Source organism: Canis aureus, chromosome 15 (genome assembly GCF_053574225.1).
Source record: "Canis aureus isolate CA01 chromosome 15, VMU_Caureus_v.1.0, whole genome shotgun sequence".
Taxonomy (NCBI): Eukaryota; Metazoa; Chordata; class Mammalia; order Carnivora; family Canidae; genus Canis; species Canis aureus.
In genome coordinates, this window is record NC_135625.1 from 4730192 (window position 1) to 4756936 (window position 26745).

The window sequence follows — 26745 nt, forward strand, 5'->3', positions numbered from 1 at the left end:
GTGCTACGGAGGAACGTTCCTAGAGCCACATGCACGGTCGCCTCTGGCTGATGGCAGTTCGCGCGGGCAGCGGGAGGACAGGACGTGTGCCAGTTTTACAAAAGTAAGGTGGTCCACTTCTGCATGTAATTTGTAGTTTGCATGTTTGCCGTCCTCACTTGTTCAACGTCGAGCGCATTTTATAATGTATAGAAAAGCCAAATTTCCTTGAACACCAAAGCAATTTGGGAAGTAACTTTTCAGTGTGATTCTCCAAATGCTTGCGGTAAAAGTATGAAGGGACTTGAATCATTTTCCCATAATTAGTTTCAGTTCTGGAGGTCTGCCCCTTCTCCCTAACCCTACTGCCTTGCATGCATGCCGATTCCAATGGAAGCTAGTGGAAAATTCCTATCCCCTTTCACTCCACCGCCACGAGTTATAAAAAGCATGTCATTCAGAATTGACTTTTTCTTCTGCATGCTTTATTTTTTACTCACAACTTAAAGGGGGAAAAAAAAAAGTCCTTTCAGGAGATATTTCTCTTTCAATGGGGTGAGGGGCCCAGCATCACTGTGAGCCGCCATGGACTGGCTGACTCACTTCACGTCACCGTTAGGGGTCAGATGCTGACATCACCAAGTGCTGTTCCAGGGGCCTACACCTGATGGAGACACCACCTCCTCCTCCTCCTCAGAGCTGCAGGGACTCTCGTTCGCACTAATCACTCACTCATGACTTCAGTGGGAACAGCAGCTCACATGCAAGTGGGAATGAGGGGTGAGGGGAGAGGCAGGAAGTGGGAATGAGGGTGGGAGGAGAGGCAGGAAGTGGGAATGAGGGTGGGAGGAGAGGCAGGAAGTGGGCATGAGGGTGGGGGAAAGGCAGGAAGTGGGAATGAGGGTGGGGGAGAGGCAGGAAGTGGGAATGAGGGTGGGAGGAGGGGCAGGAAGTGGGAATGAGGGTGGGAGGAGGGGCAGGAAGTGGGAATGAGGGTGGGAGGAGAAGCAGGAAGTGGGAATGAGGGTGGGGGAGAGGCAGGAAGTGGGGATGAGGGTGGGGGAGAGGCAGGAAGTGGGAATGAGGGTGGGAGGAGAGGCAGGAAGTGGGGATGAGGGTGGGAGGACAAGTAGGAAGTGGGGATGAGGGTGGGGGAGAGGCAGGAAGCGGGAATGAGGGTGGGAGGACAAGTAGGAAGTGGGGATGAGGGTGGGAGGACAAGTAGGAAGTGGGAATGAGGGTGGGGGGAGAGGCAGGAAGCGGGAATGAGGGTGGGAGGACAAGTAGGAAGTGGGGATGAGGGTGGGAGGACAAGTAGGAAGTGGGGATGAGGGTGGGGAGGACAAGTAGGAAGTGGGAATGAGGGTGGGAGGACAAGTAGGAAGTGGGAATGAGGGTGGGGGGAGAGGCAGGAAGCGGGAATGAGGGTGGGAGGACAAGTAGGAAGTGGGGATGAGGGTGGGAGGACAAGTAGGAAGTGGGGATGAGGGTAGGAGGACAAGTAGGAAGTGGGGATGAGGGTGGGGGAGAGGCAGGAAGCGGGACTGAGGGTGGGAGGACAAGTAGGAAGTGGGGATGAGGGTGGGGAGAGGCAGGAAGCGGGACTGAGGGTGGGGGGTCATGTGGGAAGCGGGACTGAGGGTGGGGGGCACACAGGAATAAAGGCGCCGCAGCGAGGTTTTCCGGTTGTCAGGGTCTGTTTGTTTCAACCAAGTGTGAGTCATCTCGCCCTCGCTTTGGGACCAGGCACTGCGGTCGCGCTGTGATGTGGCCTTGACTCCTGTGAGCAGCTGAGTGTATCAGAGGTAGTGAGTTCTTGGAAGCTCCCCTGGGCCGGGGGAGTCTGGCTTCAGGCTGCCGTGGCCTTCATGCCAGCTTAAGCTTTGTGGCTTCGCATCTTTGTTGAGGTCCCTCGGCAGAAGGACCTACCCTGGAGATTTGGCTGCTCTGTGGGATTCAGATGATGAGCGGTTGGTTCCAGTGGAATCTTGGCCTCTGCTGCAGTGGCTCTGGGAGTCCTTTGGCCAAAGGAGGTCAGAGAGAACTTGATGGCCCAGGATGCCTATCTTGCATCGCAGCGTTCTTCAGGTGTGTGCAGACCTCTTCCTTGACCCTTACACCATCAGTTCCCCGGAGCACGGACGCTTTGGGGAGAAAGTTCATGCCACCCTAGGAAATTTACTGAAAATCCCGGGGATGTGAATCCTCTTACTAAACCTTAAGCCCAGTGGCCGCGAGCTTTCCTCTGGCCCACGTCTGAAAAGCAGCTCTCGGGTCTCCATGGCTGGACGTCTTCGCGGTCCCGCAACTGCCCAGGAAGCAGGGTCAGGCCAGGCCCCACGATAGAGGAGCTGGGCTATGGCACGGGGAGTGCACCTTATGGGTTTTCACAGGGGTGACTTAAACCAAACAGACTGAAGCATAATGCTGTCACAGAGAGATTGGATCCCAAGGACAAACCGTGGTGCTCCCAGACGCAGGCTGTCGTCTGTAAAGTTGCGTGTGGAAGCCCCTCTCTCCGATGCGGCTAGAAAATTGAGGTGTTGTCAGGGAGGAGGTGAAGACCGGGAAGGCCAGAGAAAGTGGTGGATGGCTACCGGACAGACCCTTTGTTTTATCCCCACTCTGTCTTCTTGTTAACCTCCGATGACGGAGGCCACCAAGTACACGTCAAAGAAGAGCCGCCCCCGGCACACGCGGCGTAGATTTCGTTAGCAGGCAGATTGGTCTTGGAAGTCAAGTCAAGGCGCCTTTCAGTCAGGCCAACCGCAGACGTTCCCGAGACACAGTACAGGAAAAATAGTACACGGCCGTGTCCAATTAAGGAGTGTTGACGTTCACAAAAGGACACAAATATCCACCTATAACCGTACAGTGAGCACACAAATTGTGTCACACCTAAAATGAAACACTACACAGTAGCGGGGAGGGCCAGATTTTAGTACAACAGCAAGGACGGATCAGAGAAGTAATCAACCAGACCAAAAAAAAAGAATATGTATGGTATTGCCCCAATTATATGAAATCTAAAAGTTAGCGCAATTAGCCTGCGGGGACAGAGGGCAGAAGGGTGGCAGCCTTGGGAGGAAGAGGGAAAGTAGCGCCCCTTCCCGGTGGGGGGCATGGTCTCCGACCCCCCAGCGGAAGCCTCAAGGCACAGATTGCACCAAACCCTATATGCTCCGCGTCTTGCCCTGTACACACACACGACAAAGTTGGACTCTACACGCGGCGCAGTGAGATGTCGACAACAACCGATGGTACAGTAGGACAGTTCTCACGATACGCTCCGTGGAAGTTATGCGAATGTGCTCCCTCCCGCTCTCTCTTCCAAAATCCCTTGTGTCTGGGCTCCCTGTCCTTGTGCTGACGCGGGGTGGTCCAGAGCCTACGTGGTGGGAGGAAGTGAGGCGAGTAGCACAGGCATCGTGACCGAGTGCCAGGCTAATCCTGACCTGAGGACAGGTCAACAGGAGAAGCGTGTGCTTCCAGACCATGGCTCAGTGTGGGCCATGCCGCGGGGTAGGCGAGTCCATCTGCGTGTTGGGCCGCCGTGTGCGCGCGCCCGTGGACTCAGGTCCTGCTCTTTAAGGCTTATTTCGCCCACCCCTTATTCCCACGGGGCTGTCCGTGGAAGACTGGCATGGTAGGCTGAGCACCTGTACCTGCCTGCTCACGGATCCCTTCCTACATGGGACACATAGCCAAGTACGGGCCATTGTCTCCAGACTTCTCTGGCTGAGTTTCGTGATGCTGAGGGTGGCTGCTACCATGTGCACTTACACAACGTCATACGGACGTTTTTAAATCCTTTGGGTTTTACCATTTATGCTAGTGTAGGTTCCAGGCCTGGGAGTGGAAAAAAAAAAAAAAAAAAAGCAAAGCTTGGGAGGCGTTGGAACACTGCCGTTGATCAAAGGGCTTAGAAAGGAGACATACTGCTGACAGCCTAGCGTCTCCATAGCCTGGCATCTCCGCCTTCCTCCGGGGGTGGCATGGAAATCCGAATATCCACCCAAACTGGTCTTCTCTCTGTATCCCCGTTCCCCGTGTTTGCTCTTATCGTGCTGTGGGCCTGCTTTGCTTTGGGTGTGACTGTCGTGCGTAGGGTCGAACGGCAGGTGTCAGGGGGACACCGTGAAGCCTGCCACTCTCCTGACCCGCACAGGAAGATGTGCGCACCTTTATTTAAATCCTTGGAGAATGTGTGTTATTCTAAGAAGCTCAGAAATAAACGTGATTGTGCCTTTGTCAGCTGGGCACCATGTGATGCCACTCAGAGCGTGAGTTTCTTCCGTAAAGGAGACAGAGAGTTTCTACCTTAAGTGGGCTTGTCACTGCAACCTAAGCGTGACGTGTGCCAGCTGCTGTCGCGATGACGATCGACAGCAGCGACCAACTCCATGGCACCGCCAAAGGGAAAAAAGTGCCTTAGTCCGTTCTGACCCGTATTGACTGCTGTCACATGAATGCTCTCCTTTTGGCAGGAGCTCTGTAGGCTTTTTCAACAAACAAGTGGAAAATGCTGGCATCACAATCATGAGCCAACAGCCCCCTCGTTTTTGAAGAGGTGAGCGAGGGTGCTAGGCTGTCTCCGCGGCCGCTGTGGCCGACCTCTTAGGTCAACCAACTTAGGGGTGTGAGTCTCTTAAAACTGAGATGGACACAGAAAGGGTCCCAGCTCAAGGAGAGAGCATTGTGTATTCAACAAATGTTTTCCCTAGGTCTTTCTCCTCCACAGACCACTTATTTGAATGGTAATGGCATTTTGGAAGGAATAACAGTAAAGGGAGGCGACTTTCTTCACGCTAACACTGTGTGTTGAGGCTGTACAACCTTCATGGCTTGGGGCCGACTAATCATGTGGTAATAAGTAGGTTCTGTGTATTAAACATTGTCCAATTAGAGGAGAAAGCACATATGGATTTACTGTGTTGTAACCCAGAAGGGGACCATATTTGAAAATATGGACAATTAATCACACATCACAAAATGACCAATGTTTATTTGAGGGAACGATGTTCTGATTAATCTTGATTCTTTAACATGTCACCTAATTATCCCAGCCATTGGTGTTTTTAAGAGCATTTTACTGTTAGAGTTAGGTTAAAACCAATTATGGTTAGGAATTCCTGTTAGTAACACTTCAGTTAAGTTTAAATCTGGATAAGTTTTAAAATTTTCTTAGTGAATTTAACAATCTGTTTCTTAGTAACTAAAAATAATAAGGAATTTCATATACATGCACCAAAGGTTAAGCATACATAATTAGCTTGTGGTCAGAATTTGATTATTTCATGTTATTCAGCAAAATATCTTCGGTCTAGCAGCATTTTTGCACCAGAATTTCTCTAATGAAGACCAGTTTGCTTAGGGAAGTTTTAAGCTACATCTGTATGTAATAATTTTCCAAGATTCCAGAGACTAGATAGTAGTTAATAAAACTCAAAGGAATATTCCAATTATCTTCAGACTAATGTTTATAATTATCAAGCAGACAACCAAGAATTGATAGTATCTGTTGATTCCACAAATCTAATGGCAGAGAAAACGCTTACAGGAGCCCAGAGGAAATGATACCTCTTAGGAATTTTGAACCTTTTTTTTTTTTTTTTTTTTTTTTTTTTACCCGGACATGTGGGTTGACGAGTTAACTCCAGAATGGCCACTCAGAAGGCAGTTTGAGGACTGTCCTTCCGTATTAAGTTCCTGCCTTCTATAAAAACAGACGGACAGGAGGGCAGCATTGCTTATAACTTAATTGGAAGCTGAAATGATTAAAAAAATACATTAACAGTAAAGTTTGACTGTTTTAATGGGCCCCACAGCTTTATCTGTGAGCATGACGGAGCAACATAGACAGGAGGTGTGGGAGGAGATGCCGTGGGCAATCTCAGAGCACCGTGTTTCTAGAGAGATGCTCAGCCATGTGATATAAAGATAATTTCCGTATGCACTTGCGATGGTCCCTTTCCGTGTTGAAAGGAAATTCATTATCTTACAGAGCGAAGGTGCGCTTTGAGGTGTACAACTCAAAGGTATAAGGTCAGATCATTCGCCCTGATAAGAACAAGTGGAATTATGATCTTCAATGTGAGATATGGTACAGATCTCGTTAAGTGTTTCTGGTATTGTTATTAAAATTAATTGTAATTATAAACCCTGCAGTAGTGTAGCATCTAAGAGTTTCCAACTCACTTTTGCACATTCATCCCCTTATTTGAAACACATAATCCCTTTAAGTCCCTGCTGCAGCCTTATGTTTCTGAAGTACACAGTGGGGGTTTTAGCCAGTTAACTTAGTTGAATAAGGCAAAGGAAGGGTCACTAAGCAAATTTAGTGAATCGTGCTAAAAAAAAAAAAAAAAAGTTCCTTCCTAAGTGAAAAGGCTACATGTTGCATGATTCCAACTATATGACGTTCTGGAAAAGGCAAAAGTATGAACACAGTAAAAAGATCAGTGGTTGCCAGAGGTTTGGAGGAAGGGAGGGATGAATGGGTGGAGCACAGATGGTTTTTAGGGCAGTGGAAGTACTCCGCATGACACTACAAGGGTGGATACATTTGTCCAAACCGGTAGGTGTACAACACCATGAGTAAACCCTGATGTAAACTGTGGACTCCGGGCACTAATGGTGTGTTAATGTAAGTGCCTCAGTTGTAACAAATGCACCATTTGGTGTGGGGGTCGCTGACAATTGAGGGAGCGATGCAGGGATGTGGGGGCAGGAGGTATATGAGAAATCTCTGTACCTTCAGCTCAACTTTGCTGTGACCTAAAACTGCTCTAAAAAAATAAGTCTTTAAAGTTATTTGCTACATATAAAGAGGAGCAAATGAAAGAACAAAAAAAAAACACAAAAAACTGGTATTCTATAGCTTCAGATTGATTGCACTGGAAAGTAACCTCAAAGGTATGCTTGTCTACCGGTAAGAGTATTGACTTCACATGTAAACATGATTTATTTTAGATCTCAGATCTCTTTGAATCTGAATAGCTGTGTCCAAGATAGCTCTTCTTTTGGTATAAAATACCTTTATTCCAAATTCAGGAGAACATGAACAGAACATAGCATTCCCTTTGTTCCACGTTGGCTGAATTTCTGGGGCTGGTTTGGTCCAGAGATGAAACCCTTTGGAATGACCTCAGTTTTTTTTTTTCCCCCCCATCTCTTCCTTGTCCCTCAAAAGGCTCCTCAGGCAAGGAGGAGTAGTGGTTCCCTTGTCCCTCTTGCCCATCTTGAAACAGAAAGACCATCAGACGAACTGTCCTTTACAAAGTCCCACATAATTCAGAAGGTTACACTGAAGAGTATGGCCTCCTTGTTGTGGATTCATGAAATCAGAAAACTTCATGACCCATTTTTTTTTTTCTCCTTTTTGCTTTGAACCTGTCTAACTACCAAGATGTGCATTTGGCTGCCAAAGTAGGAATCTCCAGGGTGGAGTGTCTTGAGCCCAGTACCAAGTGTTAATTAGCGGGATACAGAAGCTCGTCCACAATTCAGGTCTACCCTTCATTCCTGGCATTAGCTGGAGCAGTCATCCTGAATGTGCCCCTGTCCATCCTAGAGGACAGTACTTAAGACAGGGAGATGTGGATGGCAGGTCCTGTCCCCAGGCTGATCAGATTAAGTCACCCTGGTGGAACAGCTCCCCTCACATGGAGAAGACTGGTCAGATGAGCACATGTGTCAATATGGTCTAGACAGAATGTGACAAAATTGAGAAATGGAGAGGTTGAATGCTTGCCTCCTTTTAAGACTTAACCAATATCCTCTACCTAAAAAACAACAACTTATGAATGAATATTCACATATAAAAATGATACTTTCTCAAAGAAACTGTGTCAGCATGATAAAATAATGTATTTTCTAAGACCTATGTATCTTGACCTCTCTTTAAAAATCACTATTGTTCACACACACAGAAAAAGTAACATGACGTAGTAATAAATATCAGCTTATATTCTTAATGTATATACTTAGTTTGCTTGATTGTTGGTTTTTTTAAAAATATTAAATATTGGATGCAGATACTTTGTTGAATTGTCAGATTAATGTAAAGATTTCAAAAGCAATTCATAGACTCTGAGCAGTTGCTCAAAGGGCAGACTGAGGCTGATTTTGGAGCAAAGTAATTACCATCCCAGGCACCCCCTGGGGCTGGTCCCACAGAGGTTTTAATTAGGTTCTAGTTGAATGGCAAAGATAATGGTTGTAGCTGGTTGAAGGAGCCATGATGGTTAAAAGGATTAGACCCACTCCTCAGGGGATTTTAATAGGTTTTCACATCTTTCATCAGCTGGTACGTGCCAAGATTAGGATAAGAAAGAAAGGTGATTTCATGGGGAAATATCTAATTAAATTATTAATTTACAGACAGCTAGCATACCTGACTCAGAATTCAGGTGGTGGAAGAGAGTTCATCCCTTTATTGTCAGACCATATGTGAAACAGTCATTTTAATCCCAATAAATGTTGAAAATTCTTATTCTAAAACACTATCTGTGAAAAAAAACTTTTTTTTTACTGGTTTTGATTACATCAGATCATTGATCAGTCTCATTTTAACCATTACTACCATGCTGACGTCAAGGTATTTTTGCTTATACCCATCTGTAGAATGCTGGATGGTTTTAAACTCAAATAGAGGACGGAGCAGGTCCTACATTATTTTGCTGGAACTGAATTTTCTTTGTCTGAACTTACAAGTGTTACTGTGAAATTCAGGATGTTACCTGAGGGCAACATCCAGAAAAGGGTTGTTACTATCTGTACAGTGTATAGGAATCTGCATACACCTTCTCTTGGTTACCAAAGAATTTGCCTTTACTCTTCTGAACTACAAAGTGGAATTTGGGGTAATTACTCAAAACACAAGATATTCCCAACTGTGTTTTTGTTTCTTAGCAGCTTTGGCACCATTCTCATAGAAACAATGGCACATCTTACCGGTAAACATTTGGTAACAAGGCCGTCTGCTCAGTAGCCATCATGTGCCAGGGCTGCTGAAGTGCTCTGGGATTCCAGTGCGGAGGCCTGCCCTGGGATGCCCGCCCTGTGCTATCTCAGACAGGATGCATAGGTGCTGGGAATTACCAGCATTGCTGACTTCGGATGTCAACTAAGTTACTTAACCTCCCAGACCTACTTTCTTTTTTAATTTTTAATTTAAAAAATTATAAGTTATCAGGTAGGTATAAGTGTGTATATTACAATATTTATAGCACATTTAAAAATAATCCTGTGTGTGTGTGTGTGTGTGTGTGTGTGTGTGTAGGCATCTATAGGCATTAAATATTAAGGATGGTTATTTCAGAATGATGGAATTATACATAGTGTGTGTGCTTTGTGCATTCTTTGCATGTTCTAGTTTCTATAATAACCATGGGTGACCTTGGTGACAAGGAAAAATGACCATTCAGAAGGAGTTTGTATTGATTTTCCTTTTATGAAAGAGGTTTCAGTGGAGTGACCAAACTGTTAATATAGCCCTCCGCCACCTCCACTCTCCAATGCCCCCGATCTCCTTCACCAGGTCTTTCTCTCGTCACTCACCTACTCTGTGTAGTCCTTACTGCCTCCTGACACGCGTTCTCCCAGGAAGGCCATGGTGTAACACAGCAAGTCCCCACCAGGGCCAAACCCTTCATCATTGACTTCACCTCACTGATTTATTCCGAGCACTAGAATGCTGCCAGGACACACGGAGGCTTTCAATAAATATTTGTTGAACAAATAAATGAACTTTAATGGTTCCTGCCCAAAAGGACTGGGAGGGGGTAGAGTGGATTTCACTCCTTTACGTTAGTGGGCTAAGAAATAGCACTACATTCATGTTCATTCACACTTCTCCCAACAGTTTTTCTGTACTTTTTCCAGACCCATGGAAAATTCTGTTTTTTGTCAAGGGGTGGGGGGGTGGGGCGGTGTACGTGCCTTTCCGTGTTTGTTTTCCTATCTAGGTAATCCCTACAAGACTTCCAAACTGCAAAGCACATTGATATTATCTTGACCCATGTTTATAAGTGATTACAAATAGATAGGATTATATCTACCATGCCTGTGCTCTAGAGATAGTCTTGGGACAAAACGGGATAAGGTGAGGGGAGTGCTTTAAAGTGATTCAGTGTTGGGATGCCTGGGTCCCAACTTTTGGATCACAACCTGTTTGTAAACTGTAAACAACTACATTGATTAAAACAACCCAATTTTCAAACTTTAGTGTGGAGACTTTATGGGTCACCTAGTGTCTAAACAAGAAGTAAGACACTATACAAGTTACGTACAGATCCATTTCCTAGTTCTAAACTCTGCAGGCAAATAATCATCTCCCCATAGTGTGGTGCCTACGTAGTTCAGCGTGCCAAAAGCCCCATTTAATAAGCAGAGACTACTTGACCATGGAAAGCAAATCTTATATAAACAACATATACTACATATGCTAAATATTTAGTATATTTTATATAACATACACAGTAAGCACACAATGTACTAAATATCTTACATAATATATAGTAGACATTATACCTGCATTTTCCAAACTTAAATGTGTTATACTTCCTCTACCATAGTGAAACTTTAATCACCTCTTCATCCCTTACTATAGGATGTTTATATATAATTAAATAACGACAGTAACCATTTCCCTGCCATCTGAAACAGGAGCTTTATTCAGCTTATCTGAATGCACAAAATTTGCTGCTAATACTGGACACAGTCATGTTTCATGATTCAAGATACAACAGATAGAGTTCTGCTCTGGCACTGCAGTCAACCTTTGGATACAGATATTGTAGGATTTGGGGTTTTCTTTTCTTTAGTGAGCTAAGCTCTGGTTTTTTTGGTTGTTTGAATATACAGCTAAGGAGTGTTTTGCAACCACGGGTGATAAAACACACACTCCCCCATTCCCCACCCCCCAGACCCCCAGCAGGGATGGGGGTGGGACTGGTGGTCTGAGTGCACCTGAGCCTCTCACCATCAGTTTTTCCCATCGACAGCAATTTTGTTTTTAGCAGAAGTGCATTGTCCCCTTATACGTACACTGCAGAATAGTAGTTCCTCATACCTTATTAAAAGGATATGTTTTTATTAGTTTTAGAGAAAGAAAAGCATCTAGACTCAGGTTTATAGTGCCTACTCTGTACTTTTATTTAAAAAAAAGAGGAAATGTTTACATCAATTTAAGAGGCATTAGCTTTATTTTTCAAAACATTCTGTTTTAAAGCACAATAGACTTTGCAGTTGTTTATAAATTTGAGGTATTCACCAGTGTGAAATAATTGTTTATTTCCTTTCCCTATTTCCTCTTATAGGAAAAGAAAAATACATTAGTCTCCAGGCAAGATAAAATCCACTTTGCTAAGTTATTTGTCAGTTTTTATAAAGTGAGTTTAAAATCACCAGGGCAGAGGGAATGTGACATATAATGTTTTTTTTTAGGTCATCGTGGTGTATTTAGTAAACTCTCATGCGTTTATCTTGCCCTTGTTTTAACCACAGAGCAGAAAGCAAGCCCTCCCTGTATTGTTCCATTCATATTACTCTGCACTCATTCAGGAGTCTGACACTTCCTTTGCCTGGCAGATTAAAGGGGCAGAGTGGCATCTTTTGATGATGTGCAAAACAGCTTTCTTAGTCCAAGCTCCTTACAGTTTTCCCACCCTGCCACCTCCCACAGACACCCCCTCCCTAATATTTAGTGTTGGTCAGGGAGAAAGAGAAAATATGAAAACACTAAAAAAAAAAAAAAAAAAAAAAGCCCTAAAGGAAATATGGGAAACAAAAGAAAAAGAAAAACACAGAATTGTGGAATTGTGCTTTTTCTCTCCGGCATAGTCTCACAATACGTGTTAGATTGTGATGTTGAACCTTTAATCCTGTGGCTTATCTATCATCCCATTATATATTATTTTCTCCCTTATGAGAAAAGCAGTGTTTATTATCACAGGTGACAAAACACAGAAACATAAAACAAGCAAAGAGGTTACATTTAACCACTTTAAACAGCTTTGGTGTTTGCTTTTTTGGCTTTCATGCCCAAATGAGAAGCCTGTGAACAGAGGGAGTGAACACAAACTGTCCTTCTCAGGTGTACATCACCCAGATAGGCCAGGTGAACAGGTGCTGAGCCTTGGAAAGATAAACATGACGTCATTCTTGGTGATAATTTAGGTAGATAGCTAAAGAAAGAAATCTAGAAATGCCGTTGTGCTGCTGTTCAAATATTTACAAATTGAACCAGGAAAGGGGGAAAAATGTTGGCTTCTCCATGTAGAATCTCTTGTCCCTTTCCTTCCTTAAATAGCATCTCAAAGATCCAAGAGAAGAAGGTTGTTTATCTAAGGAAGAAATATGAGCTTTGACTATGCAGTTTTTCAGGTGTACTTACTGTGGGTTTCATTAAGCAAATGCAGTTTAGCAGTCTTGCATTTGGCAAAACATTCTTTCAGGTTCCTCAAGTGCTTAAAAGATGACTTGCCAGTCGGGCAGATGAGGATGTTCACCTGTGTTGCTGTGTACTTTTTTAAAGTACATCTGTGAATGAACAGCTTTTTTTTTTTTTTTAAGTGCACATGTATGAATTATTGAAGATTTTTAAAGCACATACCCCAGGAATCTCCTTAGGAAAAGAGGAAAACCTGGGGGAGAATTTGCCCAGAGGGGGCCGGTGCCTTCAAAGATCATTAGTAATGAGTTGTGTACTACACAGCAGGCCTTTCTGATAAGTGTTTGTGTTTTCTGTGTCTGCACTGAAGCGGCCGCTCTGGTGGCTGAGGGCGCTCATTCATTCCGGCTCAGACTCAAGTCCTAACTCGGTCGTTTCCTCTCTGAAGGTAGGACAGCTAATGAGAAACACAGATTCGGAGCCAAGATCTATTCTAAGATTAAGATAAAGTATCCTAGCAGAAAGCTTATGGTGAAATGAAAGGCTGGGAATTCTTTCTGGGACAGCGTCCTGAGTGGAGAGAATTAGCCTGTGCAGAGAGGCACCTTCTGTGCCGCGTGCGGGCATCATGATGTGATGTCACGAAGATCGTCAGTGATCCATCTACTCACACAGTTTGTGTAAGCCTCCTCCGGAATATGCATAGCCCGTATCAGGAAAAATTGGGGGTGGGGGTGACTTTGGGTTTTGGATAAAGAGCTTTCCATGAAGAAAATGATTCCTTGTGAAAGGAAAACTGAGCTTTGGGGGTTAAAGTCTCTATGAAACGTCCGTGAAACCGTGTCACCAGAGCCCAGAGAACATGACCGTCTTGTCACAGCGCAGCTGCAGAGAGTGCCCGGCGCCCGTCCCACGTGGGGGACCGTCGCAGCCCGCGGGAGCCCCGGGCTGGCTCCTGCACATTCCCCCGGACGCTTGGAAAACTCACCCCACATACAAGACAGACCCTTCAGGGGGGTAAAGCCTTCCGATTCTGAGAAACATCAAGTCTGCTTTATTTAATTTCCTTTCATTTACCAAGAGTCACAACCTATTTTAGTAAATAAATTCAGGAAATTGGTAAAGCACTTTACTCCATCCGTTATGCATCAGTAATTAGCATGATTGTCACGTTTTTCCTGGCTCCGGCGCTGCTGCTGCTGCTGCTGCTGCTCACAGCTTCCCTCCCATGCCTGCCACCGGTTTATAACATCCCTGGCAAGGGGTGTTACTGAGCTTAAACCACTTACACAAACAACGCAGCCTACACGTTTTGCAGGGAGAAGTGCACTTCCTCTGCTTTATTAAATAAAGATCCCGAACTCAGAGGGATTTTTCTCTACAGGTCCTGGTGTTCTTCTCAAATAATCCTTTCACTCTGCACCCAGGACTACTTTACAGCCCGGCATAGAATAAAAGAAATGACAATTCATTTGAAGGTATTAGCCACCATCTCTCTCCTGTGCTAATTGCTTTTTTTTTTTTGGAGGAGGAGGGGAGCGTTTGTGAAAACTGAGCTGATCAGCTCCAGCTCTTCACCAAGTAGAAATAAATGATTGTTTCCCTACCTTAATTAGCCACTGCGTATTATTCTCCATGATGTTCTCTAACACTTGGAGCCGCTGCACCGAGTCGTCGTAATCTAGAGGCGCGTCCCTCTGCACGGCGTTGGGCACGTAGGAGCCGGGGGAGCGGCAGTTGTCTGTTTCTGGCAGGAGGAACGTGTAGCTGCAGGACCCGTGCTGAACCTGATACTGCCTTCTCCCGATGCTGTCCATGCTTCTCCGAAAGTTGTTGTAGGCTGCGGCTCGGACAAGATCACAGCTCAGAGTAAAGAAAACAATCTGCCACATTCTTTCTGTCTTTCAGTAAAAAAAAAAACAAAAAAACAAAAAAAACAAAAAAACAAAAAAAAAAAAACCAGCCAGCAGCTTAGCAAAGGCGAAGGCACATAGGGACGCGAAGGCACTGGGGCTCCGGGTCCTAGGCTGCCCTCTCAGATGCGGGGCTCTGCTGACATGCTGTCACGTCCATCAGTGGGACTCCTGCCTCCTCTTGCAGCAGGAGCTTGGTTGTTAGGGCCGTCTCCCCTCCTGCGGGTCGGTCCTGCCGCCAGCTGTCAGACGGCCGCGGCTCCTGAGCCCTGCGCTTGCCTTCACGGACCGGCGTGAGTGCCTCTTTGTTTTCCTCGTTCCCTAAATTGTGTCGGGACGAGCATCCTTTCCTTTCCTTATATGATAAGTTGATAAGAGCAGCCAGGACATGTGCAGCAAGCTGCTCCGCCCTCCTGGCTTGTCTGTTATCTTCCTGTAGGGGGGTCACTAGCCACACAACAGGAACATTCCCGGCATGGTGTGTGCTGTCCAACCAGGGCTGCGGGCTGCAGACCCCCCCGGGGAGGCTGATCATTCACAGGACCCCCGAGTGTGCCAGAGGCACCACCCGGAGGGAGCATTTCCTAGAGAGACACGCGGGTCTCTCGCGTCCGAGACGGGCCGCACAGTGCTTAGCTGGTGAAATATCTGGGAGTAATAACTTTAAAGTACAATGAAAGTTCCTGTTTTTTCCTTTAGGAATAAAAATACTGCAAATATGTCAGGACTTTGGTTTATTTTTGTTATTACAAACAAAGAGGAAAAAGAAGTCTCGCTCTTGTAAATCCCTTTTTTGCCTCTTCAGAGGGAAAACAGTTCCCTTGGTATTTCTTGATTTGGGTTTTTTTTTTTCTTTCTTTTGAAAACCGTTGAATGGAAGGTCGCATTTTCTTAAATCGTGGCGGGAATATCAGCTCCTGGGACTCGTGACAGTTGATCTGTTAAACAAAATATCCACCTCAATATTCCAAGTAAGAGATACTGGACACATGAAAGGTCCATCAAATCACAAAACACAGAGAAATCAGAATTTAAGTAAGAGGATGATGAGAGAGGAACACAGACTTCCTCTGCTTTAGGTCAGGATTTGCTCAAATCCCTTCATTTTGTGATTTTTATTTTTATTCATTTATTTGATCATTTATTCTTTACGGCATTAGCTAGATCAGCCCCACTCTGTGGGGGCTCGGGCAGATCACCTCTCATTTTAAATTGAGCTCTACCATCCTTAATCTGTAAAATTCCAGGGTCGCACCAACTCCCAGGATTTTTCTGTTTCACGTCTGTGGCTCCGTCGGTCCCCTGGGCGACTTCCTTCAATAACTAAAACTTAATACTTTCGGGATTAGCATTGTGCTGACCGGCCAGGGTGTCCACGGGGAACACCCCAGTGTCTTTGCCAGGGTCTGAGTCTGTCTCAGTGCGCAGGATTTGTCCTTCCTGCCCAGCGGCAGCCTGTCTACACACTGACCGACGGACCCCCCGCACCCCCCGCCCGCCCCGTGAAAGTCACGGTCGGTCCCTATCACGCACGAGCAGCTTTCAGAACATTCCAGAATTATGGTTTTTAACTCTTGGGTGCTTATGGAATTTGTGTGGTAGATTGTCTTCCCGGAATGTGTATTTTCAAGAGACCTAATTAGACCTTTCAAAACATCCCTCCTACGCATGGACTGGCTCCCAGGTTCCCTCTGGGGCCGAGGTTCTTAACCTGAGGTCCATGCACAGAATTCAAGGGGTCCGTGAACTTCGATGGAGAAAAATACATCTTCGTTCTTCACCAAACTGTAACTGAAATACAGCCCGTCCTATAACCGGGGCTCGGCCATGAGCGACCGTGGTCAGTACCCCTGGCTTTGTCCTCAATAGCAATTGTAGCTGGTTTTGTCACGAGACCTCAAGCCATCCCTTGGACTCAGCACCGCATCGTTGTCAGACTCGTCCCTGGATCTTGTTCCCTAACGTCCCCATAACGTGGCACATGTCCTTTCCTGAGAAGGGGGCTCATGGACTCCGCGAGGCTTGCAGAGGGCCTGTGCTCAGGGAGAGACATAGGGCGGGAGAGGTGGTGGGCTTCGGCCGCGATTCTGAAGGAGGAGATTAGGGAAAATGCACCCACTCAGATGGCTACCCGGGCGGGGGGCAGCGTGCAGGCTCGGAGGACAAGCCCGGTGGAGGCCTGAAGCCAGGGCCTCCGCCTACGTGGAAAACAAGGTGCTTCTCTCTGAAATGCCTTCTAGGACCAGTCCTGGTCCTGGGTGCAGAGTGCAGAGCAGTCACGTCCCTGAGCGTTCCTTTCTGCATCAGTGCGCTTTCTGCTCAGAGGGAAGCCCTCTTCCACCCTCAGCCGTTGCAGGCGTGTGGTCATCCCGGGAACGGCCAGCGGACACGTAGGGTAAGCGACGTGCTAAGCGCATCCTCCGTTTGGAGAGCACCTGCCTGCCCCGGGGGGGTGGGAAGAAGCCGCTGCGGAGACCCCTGCGCCCGGCCTCCGCGGGTCCTGGGCACGGGCGTGATGCGCCGGAGCTCCCGACCGGAGCGGCCCATTGCTAGGAGGGCGCGGGAGAGGGGCCTGGGCACAGGCAGGGCGGGCACGGGCCTCGGGTCAGGAGCTCGCCGCGCTGCGGGCCGGGGCGCCGCGGGAGGGAGGCCGTGGCCGGGCCGAGGGCTTCCTACGGGGGCAGCGACGTCTGGCCAGAAAGAACGTGCTCGAAGCTGGCTCCGGGGCGGGCGAGGACGGCGTGCTCGGGGACTGGGCGCCCAGCGGCCCGGGACTGGACCCGTGTGTCCCCGAGCACCTGCAGCGGCCCCGCCGTAACTCGGGGCGCCGCCAGCAGGAGGCCCTGGAAGCGGGACGCAGATCCGGGTGGGACCCGCAGCCACGCAGCCCCCCTGCCCCAGGTCGGCCGAGGGACCACTCCTGCCCCAGCCCGGGGACGGCGGGCTGAGCCCCGCCCCCGCCCCAACTAGGAACCAGACTTGGCCGGGCTTCTCAGAACCCTCAACTGTTCATTTTCAAAGAGAATCCAGAGTTTTCCTCAGTGCCCTGCAGATAGGATTGCAAAGGCACATGAAACGACCAAGGGAGAAATGTTATTACAGCCTTCCCAAAAGCTGCCTTCCTGCCCAACCATTTTTTTCCCCCTGACATATTTGCCGGACAGCTGTGCATGGTACTATTTATTTTCTTAATAGTGTTTGTTTTCTCCCCCATACTGTATGTCATCAGCTGAAATTTTGGAGGCTCCCATTTATTTTCTGTAGGGCTGCCTCAAGTCCTCCTTGCACTTTGCTATCACGAGGTAAATCCTGTGTGATGGCACCAAAATGCCCAGGTTTACCTGCTCCTGGGAGAAGGAGGTCAGCCTTACGAAGAACAGAGACGGCGCTTCAGACTGGCCCGTGGGACAGAGGCTCTAACGTGTGTGAAATGCCAGAGGCTCTCCCAGTGCCGGTGGCCTCCCTGTCCCCTCCTGAAACGCAGGTCCGTGTACGTGGAGATCCACTTCTGTCTGCATCATGGAGTCTGACCTACCCCAACCTTCCAGGGGCCCCAGGTCACCCAGGGCAATCTCGGAGGCTCTCAAACGTTGGGCTCTGTTCGAGGGTCTCAGGAACCCTGGAGCCACCACAGCGGATGCCAGCTTTAGGACGGTGCAGAGTGGGGCAGCCCCCGAGCCGTGATTGCCAAATAGGAACTGTGAGTACGCCCGAGTGACCTCCGCTGTGGTCCGGGGAGCCGGCTTAACATCCCGTCTGTAACTGGACCGTAAAATTGTTGGACAGATCAAGGGACGGAAGCGGGACCGGCGAGCCCAGGGAGAGGGGGGCACATAGCTTTCGGAACGGTTAAAATCCCAGTAGGTGTACGTGTCGGATGTCTGCGCCGAGACGCCCATCCCCGACGGGAGAACACACGGTGGTGCTCAGAGCCCCAGAGGCACGTGGTCTCCCACAGGTCCTGAACCTCTGAGCCCGAGGCTCCTGCATCCTGCCTGCACAGGTCCTCCGGAGCCCGCCGTCACCCAGAGCAGGCTCCTCTCCTCCCAGCCCTGTCTGCCGCCCCAGGGGACATGGAGACTGGGCCAGGCGCCCTTGGCCAGCATGGCCTTAATTTCTGGAAAGTGCTATGGTGCTATAGGAGAGACTCGCAGAACTGAAACACCCCAATAGTGAAGCTGGGGACACTCTGTTTCAGTGTTTGGCCATTTGTAGCCAGACAGGCAGTCAAGACACTCAGACGCCTGCCTGGCGAGCTGGAGCCGGAGGGGCTCTGGAGACCTTTGTCCGTCCCCTCCCTCCTCGCCCTGGCGTTTAAAAAATTGGCTACATAAAATCGGTCAACATGTTTATGTACAATTTAACATTCAATGCACAGGGAAGAGCATTAGAAAGTTCACTGGAGGGCAACCTGGGTGGCTCAGCGGTTTAGCGCCTGCCTTCGGCCTGGGGCGTGATCCCAGGGTCCTGAGTCAGGCTCCCTTCTCCCTCTGCCTGTGTCTCTGCCTCTCTCAATCTCTCTCTCTCTCTCTCTCTCTGTGTCTCTATGAATAAATAAAATCTTAAAAAAAAAAAAAGAAAGTTCACTGGACAGAAAACTGTCATTGGAGAAAGTTATTTTTACTACTTTTATTCCCAAATTGGATATAGTAAGGACTGAGCTACAAAGGAAGCCACAACTGGAAGGAAGTGAAGGGCGGAAGGAGGGATAGGAAGGAAAGGAGGAAGTCACTATTTCAGCTTCCCCAAAGCAGGCTCCCCCTCTAGTGATTTCTTTGTAAGTCTCACAGAAGATGTCGTTTTCTACTCGATTTCGACATATGCTGAATGGAACCTGAACTTCGGGTGGAGTCCAGAGCCATCTGCAAAAACTTTGGTGATGCCTCCCTCTCGAGCTGCTGGTCACATTGACCTACTATCAAGTCTTGAAGCTGGCAGGTGGAAAATGATCCCCAGTGATGAGATTGGGGAAAATTTAAAAAAGTCCCCTGAAAGTTACCATAAAGACGGAAGGAAAAGAAAAAAAAAAAAAAAAAAAAAGCCTAACTGAACACACACACACATCCCCATAACATTGGGAAATCTTGGAAGATAAGTCTTGCCCCCGTGAAAGACCTGGAGTCAAGGCTCGGTGAAGTGAGGTGGCAAGCCTCCCCTCCGCCCACCGGGTCTCTGGGTCTCAGGCCTCTCTCTGCCTGTCTGCTCCGTCAATGCTGACCAGTTTAAGGGGCGATATTCTATTACCCTGATTTTCACATGGCAAAGCTTTAACGTCTTTGGAGGGCCACTTCGTGCTGGCTCTGGCCTCTGTGTGGCACAAACACACATCCCCAGGGACAGGCTGCGTCCCGCTGCCAGGGGCTTCTCGAGCTGGAGCACCTGGGGGACACGTGGAGCCCAGCGAGCGCCCGCTCCGGTATCCTGGACCTCTGCCCTCCGTAAGCCAGGAAAGGCCTCTAAGAACCACCCGCCTCAGTGCAGACTTAAAATCAAATTGTGTCAACTAGCTTAGGATGGAATCTCTGGAAATCCCACCGATGACCTAACTGCATCAGTTAAGCTTAATGTATACGTTCTGGCTACATTCTCCGTTTCCCGGCTTTACCAATTTTTTTTTTCCTCCTTTCTTTGCCTCCTTAATTTCCATCGGATGGAACAAAAGGCATTCATAGCTACAAGAGGATGAATTACCTTGTAGAACGCACACAGTTCTGAAATGAGGTATGGTGCCTAGTTTAGCACAATTTCCTGTCCAATTAAATATAGATAACACGTGACATAAAGTAGCCGGCCCGTCATATTTAGAGAACAAACCAAACGTCTGCGGCTTAGAACGGGGCATTGGCTGCATAGAGATCACCTTTGTGGAAGGTGAGGAAATGTGTATTTTGTTAAAATAAGGATCTGCCTGCCAGCGAAAGAGAAAAAGCCCTTTGCCAGATGTGTTTTCAGGCAATTTCCTTTCCTGGGAAACAGCCACTTCCCTTGTATTACCAGACCTGTTTTCATTCGCAGACAGAGTAAGGGCCAGGACCAAAGGGCAGAGGCCCAGATAGCATCAGCCCTGTGACAATGATCTGTCTTCTTGCCTCACCTCTGTTTGACAGAGGGCCGTAGGGGCCCTTGGTGGACAGGGTCATACTGATGGGAAAACCAGAGTTCGTCATAGGAGAACAATCTCTTTCACGTGACGTCTCAGGTGGCTGTCATTCTTACTCAGCTTAGTTCAATTAAAAAAGGTACCAATACTCATTCATTGTAGCTGATCAGAGCATTTGCTATGAAATGACATCTGAAAGAGAGCACAAGATTGTTTTTTAAAGGAACTTATAACATTCTGAATCTTTCGTAGTTTGTTACTGCCGTGAACCAGCCTAGCGCCTGCTAAAGAATGCTTGGTTTTTAAAGCCACATTGTCTATCCTATGTGGCTTTAAAGATAGAAAAGAAAAAGCTTTTTATTTGTTAGAAAATTGGAAATTATCCAAGTCACTATTTTTTTAAAGATTTCATCATACATTCCCTGAATTTTTAGGGATATTTTAGTTTATGTAATTCTCCTGTTATATAAAGTTATCTCAAATGATGTTTGATTTTAAAATATTTTCATTCTTTGATATTTTCATGGAGTATTTTATCTTCCCATCAAAAAAGAAAAAAAAAAAGCCCAAAAGGTCAAGATACAAGTCAAAACTTTAAAAAGGCAGTTGGTGAAATTCTAAAACAGTAGATGAGTGCGTTAGCCTGATAATATTTCTGCCAGTAATTCTGTGTCCTGTTTTCTTCCCATAGGGAAAAAAAAAATTGCTACATTTTCTTTCAGTAGGCTGATGTCGATGATTACTGTTTTACCCATGACCAGTATAAAGTCAATAGAATCTTTCCTTTGACTAACACAATGGTTCAGGAGAGATTTTGAGGTGGGCTTATAATTTTACATTAAATGCTCCTAAATTTGTTTAAACAAGGTTTTAGAGAATTCAGATTCTTTGCTCGTGGAAAATGTGCCCGGTCTGTCATAACCGTTCCACTAAAGAACTATATAAATTTCTCTCAGAGTGAATTTTCCTTTGGAGTGGCCTAATGCCATCTCGATTAATCCTTGTTTAATCTAAATTTATAAAATTTTTGTCTTGATTATGAGAAACCTTTTAAAATAAGAGATAAAAATGTCATATGTGCTATTTACATGAAGATATATTACCTCTCTTGGTTATAGGTTAACATAAATAAATTTGCTTATGTCAAAGAAGTAAAAAAATAAAAGCACATGACCCCTTTTTGGTATTCATGTCTGCCTGCCTGACTTGATATAAAAAAGAATCTTCCTGTGGGAAATTAGGCTTGATTATGGAGTTACATGTATAAAAACTCATTTTTTAAGAATTATATATAGCTTCTCAAGAATTACATTAGAAATATAACAAATAGTTATACATAAAATGAAGCAATGTTTGCATTCAAGTGCATAAAAATACCCTATACCATCCTCATTCCTTGGTCAACTCAAGTATGGTTGTCAACTGATGATTTAAGTCTTTCCTAATAATATGCTATGTATATGCTCCCCTTTTTCTCTTAAACCCTACCTCAATTTCTTTGGTGCTCTATTAATATTAAACTGAACTTCCCAAAGTGTTTTATTTCAAGGAAAGTGTCTAAATTCAAGCAAAGATGGATACAAAAGAAAAAAAAAGAAAGAAAGTAAACTGTACAAAGCCTGTAAAGAGAATACATGGATAGTGGCATTAAGGTGCCTAGTTCCTGGCATCTGTTTGTTTCTAAAAAATCCTAACATTCTTCTAGCAGAGTATTTGCAGAAAAAAGAAAAAAAATGCTTACTTCCCCCCCAAATTGTGATGAATATTTCAGTGATTTTTTTTTAATTAATAGATCAAAAAGCCTTGCTTGACTGTAATAAAAATTAAGACAGAAAACCTGCTAGAGATGGTACCTATGTGGCAGTGCAATGATCACCTCCACTTGTAATACTCACCCGCCCCCTCTGCTGGCCTCGTAACAGATGACAGGCAAGACCATCCGTGTCTTATCCTCGTGGTTAATAGAAATGACATGCAATTTAGGACATAAATCAGTAGCAGTTAATATACAACGCGGAATGCTTCCACTGTGGTTTGGGTGCAAGGGAACACCATATGCAGAAGTTAAACACCTACGTTACACGTGTGTCTGTGTGTTGTGTGCATGCACAGCCTGCAAAAAATATTTTTAAGCATTTGTTTATCCCACGCAGATCCAGAAGCTACAGAAGCTACTTTAGTATCTTCTGGTGATGGGGTTACTACCCAAGTGAGTTCAGGGAGGGCTATTGCAACAGTCAAAAAGCCTAGAGTTTTGTGCTGTCTGTCTGTGGAAGGGGCAAGTTTAGAGACCCGATCCTTGCAGCGGGTTTTCTACAGTCTAGTGGGGTAGATCCACGCTCTGGCACCCAGGGACAGTGCTGTGACCCCCGCGCCGTAGTTCTGGGTCTTGCGGAGCAGGAGCACCGCTCAGGAAGCTCCTGAGTACAGCTGATGCGGTCGGAGTCAACAGCCAGGAGTACTACCAATGACTGTCTAGATGCAGATGTTTCGCTTGTTTGGAAAGAACCTTCTCGTCCCTCCACAAGTGAGGGGAATGACATTTCAGGCTGCGAAGGAGCATGTGTACTAAGTAGGAGACCACAGAACCCAAGTGGAATTACGTAATTCTGCAGAGTGCAGGGAAGGCATGAATCTGGAGATGCCATCCACAACCAGCACCCCGGGTTTGGACTTTGCCCCGAGGCAACCTGAAGCCAAGGGAGTGTTTTCCAGAGGGAACCGACTACTCTGATTTCCCCCCTGCAGTGCTGTGTGGAGGAGAGGCCGGGAGAGAGTGAGAAGAAACCGCACAGGCGTGCAGCTCAGAGGTCATGGAGCCTGAACTGGAGCATCACCAGGGAGCTCCAGGAGACTTAAGAGGGACAGTCAGTAGAACTTCTACATCAGTGGGCTATGGGGATTCCGGGAGTGGCATTGATGTGACTTTGGGGTTGACTCTTCCACTTAAAACAATTAAAAATCCTGGATAAAATAATCTAGAAACCACTTAAAAGTCATTGATGAAATGGCAAGATAATAAAAAATAGCAGGCCCAAATTTAAGTGGCTTTTCAGGGCCCAGGAGGGTGAGGAGAGGAGACAGAGGCCCCACCAGTGGTGAGTTTGAGAGACACCCCCGCCCCCGCCCCGTGAAGGTGGAGCCCCATAGAGCTCTACCTGCTGTGCCTGGAGCAGAAGTCCACCTGTCCGTGGTGCCTGACATTAGCTGGCACCAGGGTGGCACCCATCCCTGAGGATCACAAGTGCAAGAGCACCCTTCTAGTTTCATAGACCAAATTGGGTGGTTGGAAGAAAAGAAACTCAAATCATGCTGAATTTTTCTAAAGCGGTCCCCAGGCTAGTGCTACCAACCCCACCCCACCACCCTCAGGCCCCCAGTTTTGTGTCAAATGTGAATCTTTTCCAAAAGAATGCATCATAAATCTCAAAAGATTCTTACAGATAAAAATGAGTAACTCGTAAGAATGAATGAATATGTTAAGACATAGACTCACATGCAAAAGTCAGCAGAAAAAAGAAATGGCCCAAACAGACTGGCAAGAACTTTAGTTTCTTTAGGCCGCCATAAACAAAGTGCCACAAACTGGGGAGCCTAAAACAGCAGAAATGCATTGTCTCCCAGCACTGGCAGCTAGAAGTGTGGAAAGCAGGTGTTGGCACACTCCCTCTGCAGCCTGTGTGGGAACTTCCTTGCCTCTGCATAGCTTCTGGTGGTTTGCTGATGGTCCTTGGCATTCGTTAGTTTACAACCACATGGCCCCACCCTCTGCCTCCTTCCTCATCACAAGCCACTCTTCTGTGGGTGTCCTCATGTCTTTGTGTGCCTCTCTTCCTATGACAGCACCAGTCACGCTGATTTAGGAGCCCACCCTACTCCATTATGACCTCGGCTTAACTAGTTCCATCTGCAACAATCCCGTTTCCAAAGGTACTGAAGGTTAAGATTTATATCTTGGGGCAGGAGGGCACAGTTCAACCCCTAACACTTATCATGCTTAAGGATCTAAGATTGTGAAAACACAAGGCCATAACACTAAAGAAGAAAAAAATCTAGTAGGCTTAAAAAGGAGGCCTAATGAAATTAAAAAAAAAAAAATACGTAATCTTTGAAAGTCATAGTTTAAAGATCAAAAAGATTAGATGCATCTAAAGATGTGAAAAGAGACTCCTGAGTTGAAAGATAAGTCAGAGGAATCCATCTGAGATTACAGAGAGACAAGGAGGCGCACACTGGGAAAGGACGTGAGGGATCTGGAGAGCGGAATTTCAGGAGGAGCCGAGGAGAGAGACAACACGGCCGGCAGTTTTGCAGAATTTCCCCCCAAAACAATGAAGGACACGTTGCTACAGATTCAAAAAAACCCAATGAATGACCAACTGGGTAAAGACAAGACTAGATAGAGGAGTGAGAGGGAAGAGTCAAGAGCCAAGCTGGCTGCACAGTGAGACACGGGAGCCCAGGGCGGGAGGCAGGTGGTGGGGAGGTGATGGGGGAGATGATGAATGCACCTTCGTGCATGTTCAGTCGCAATGGGTTATGAAACATCCAGGCAAAGTTCTCCTGTTAACTCTGCGGGTCTGAAGCTCGAGAGACTTGATTTGAGCTGGGAGCAGCAGAGACCTATTTTCATGTTTTGTTAAGTAACAGTATTAAATAACATAGGAAAATAATGAAAAACAACAGCTACGTAAATTGTATAAATCTTAGCAATCTCGGTTTTTCTAGATAAAGTTAAATAGTGGAGTGTTGTCGTCAGCCTTGACCCTTGAGCACAGCTCCACTGTGCAGGTTCTGTGGATTCTGGTTCACAGAATTGTCCTATTCTCTAGATTTTTGCTCCAGAGGAGATAGAGAGTAAATAAAGAAGACCCAGGCTGGTCTGTAAACCATGTCTTTGTAATGTCTCTGAGATGCTGCAAATGATTGAAGTAGAATCCAAAAGATAAAATTACTCACAAGATAACTGTTGATAAATTTATCATTTCTTTGAGGGCTCTTTGCTATGGTTGAATTGTGAATATCTAAATATTCATACACTGAAGTCCTAACTCCCAGGACCTCAGAATCAGGACTTCTTTGGAAATGGGATCATTGGAAATATAATTTGTCACACTTTATGTTTGTTGAATTATATGAGTGATTCCACACTGTAGAGGGTGAGCCCTAATCTAATATGACTGGCATCCTCATAAAAAAATGGGTGATGTGGACACAGCCACCTACACACACCAGGAGGACACCCATGTGAAGGTGAAGGCTGAGATGAGGCTGATGCTTCTGTGAGCCGAGAACCACCAGAGATCACCAGAAACCGCCAGAAGCTGGGGGCCAGGGGGTGCCTGGAGCACATTGTCACTCACGGCCTCAGAAGGAACCAGTCTGGGGACACTTTCATCTTAGACTTCCAGCCTCCAGAGCTGGGACAGAACACGTTTTGGTTGTTGGAGCCACTCAGCGTGCGCCACTTAGTTACAGCTGCCCCGAAAACTAATACGGCTTCTCCCAAAATTAACGTTAGCAAGGGAATAAAATTATGTCACTGCCTTGCAGCCTCCACCAAACACCGTGACTGTTTAGTTGTGTGCTCATTAGCAACACTTACTCTGCCCTTCCTATTCCAAACACGTTTGGAACTTCTCTTGGACAACCGCTGTAAGCCAAGGGCTTGCATTTGATCATCTCCCATGAGAATGCAGCTCCCTTCCGTAAGGGCAGAATGAAGTGCAGTGCGCCTCCCAAACTGCAGGGTCGTGTTAGGTCTAGCAAGTGACTGAAGACCCTACTATAATATTATAGCCCTGTGGGTTTTCAGTCGCTTCCTCTTATTCAGTTCAACGAATGAAAGACACGTACTAGATGTAGAAGAAACACAAATTAAGGAATTATCAGTAACCCTGTAGTCTAGCATGAGCTGGTGAGCATTCTCGTTAATCTCCTCCACAGAACCTAAGTGATCCAGAGTCCAATGAATCCAGAGTCTATCTTCCACCTGCCTCTAAAGTAGCTCCAAAAAAAAAAGTCAGACCAGCCCTAGATTGGGTGTCGTGGAGAACAGGTTCTCCTTTGCGTGTGTGCCCTCCCGTGAGACAGCAAAATAGCTCCTCTATTTCTGAATTGGAAATGGGGGCTTTGCCTGCCTCACTCACCCACTGTGTAGATCAGAAGTGGTCTCTCCTTTGACCAACAGGTAAAAATACCACCCTGGCATTGTTTCCCAGACGCTCGGCTGCCCCGGTAAACATTTGGACCATAATCTTTGAGAAGAATAAGTTTGATCCACTGTGAAGGCTCATGGGAGAGGGAAATGGGTGGACATTCTTTCTGGAACTGGTATTTCTAGGAAAACACTCAGCCAG

General features: G+C 46.5%; 2 protein-coding genes across 7 annotated transcripts in view; one reads left to right on the top strand and one right to left on the bottom strand.

The window, feature by feature from the left end:
* Positions 1–14908, bottom strand: part of ANGPT2 (angiopoietin 2) — a 51907-nt gene extending 36999 nt beyond the window's left edge. The window contains exon 1 of the mRNA XM_077848544.1: positions 13981–14908. Within this exon, the coding sequence (XP_077704670.1) occupies positions 13981–14265 (285 nt within the window). The 5' untranslated portion in view covers positions 14266–14908. The remainder of the gene's footprint in view (positions 1–13980) is intronic.
* The window catches only part of MCPH1 (microcephalin 1), a 230922-nt gene that overhangs the window by 144971 nt on the left and 59206 nt on the right, over positions 1–26745 (top strand). The window lies entirely within an intron of this gene.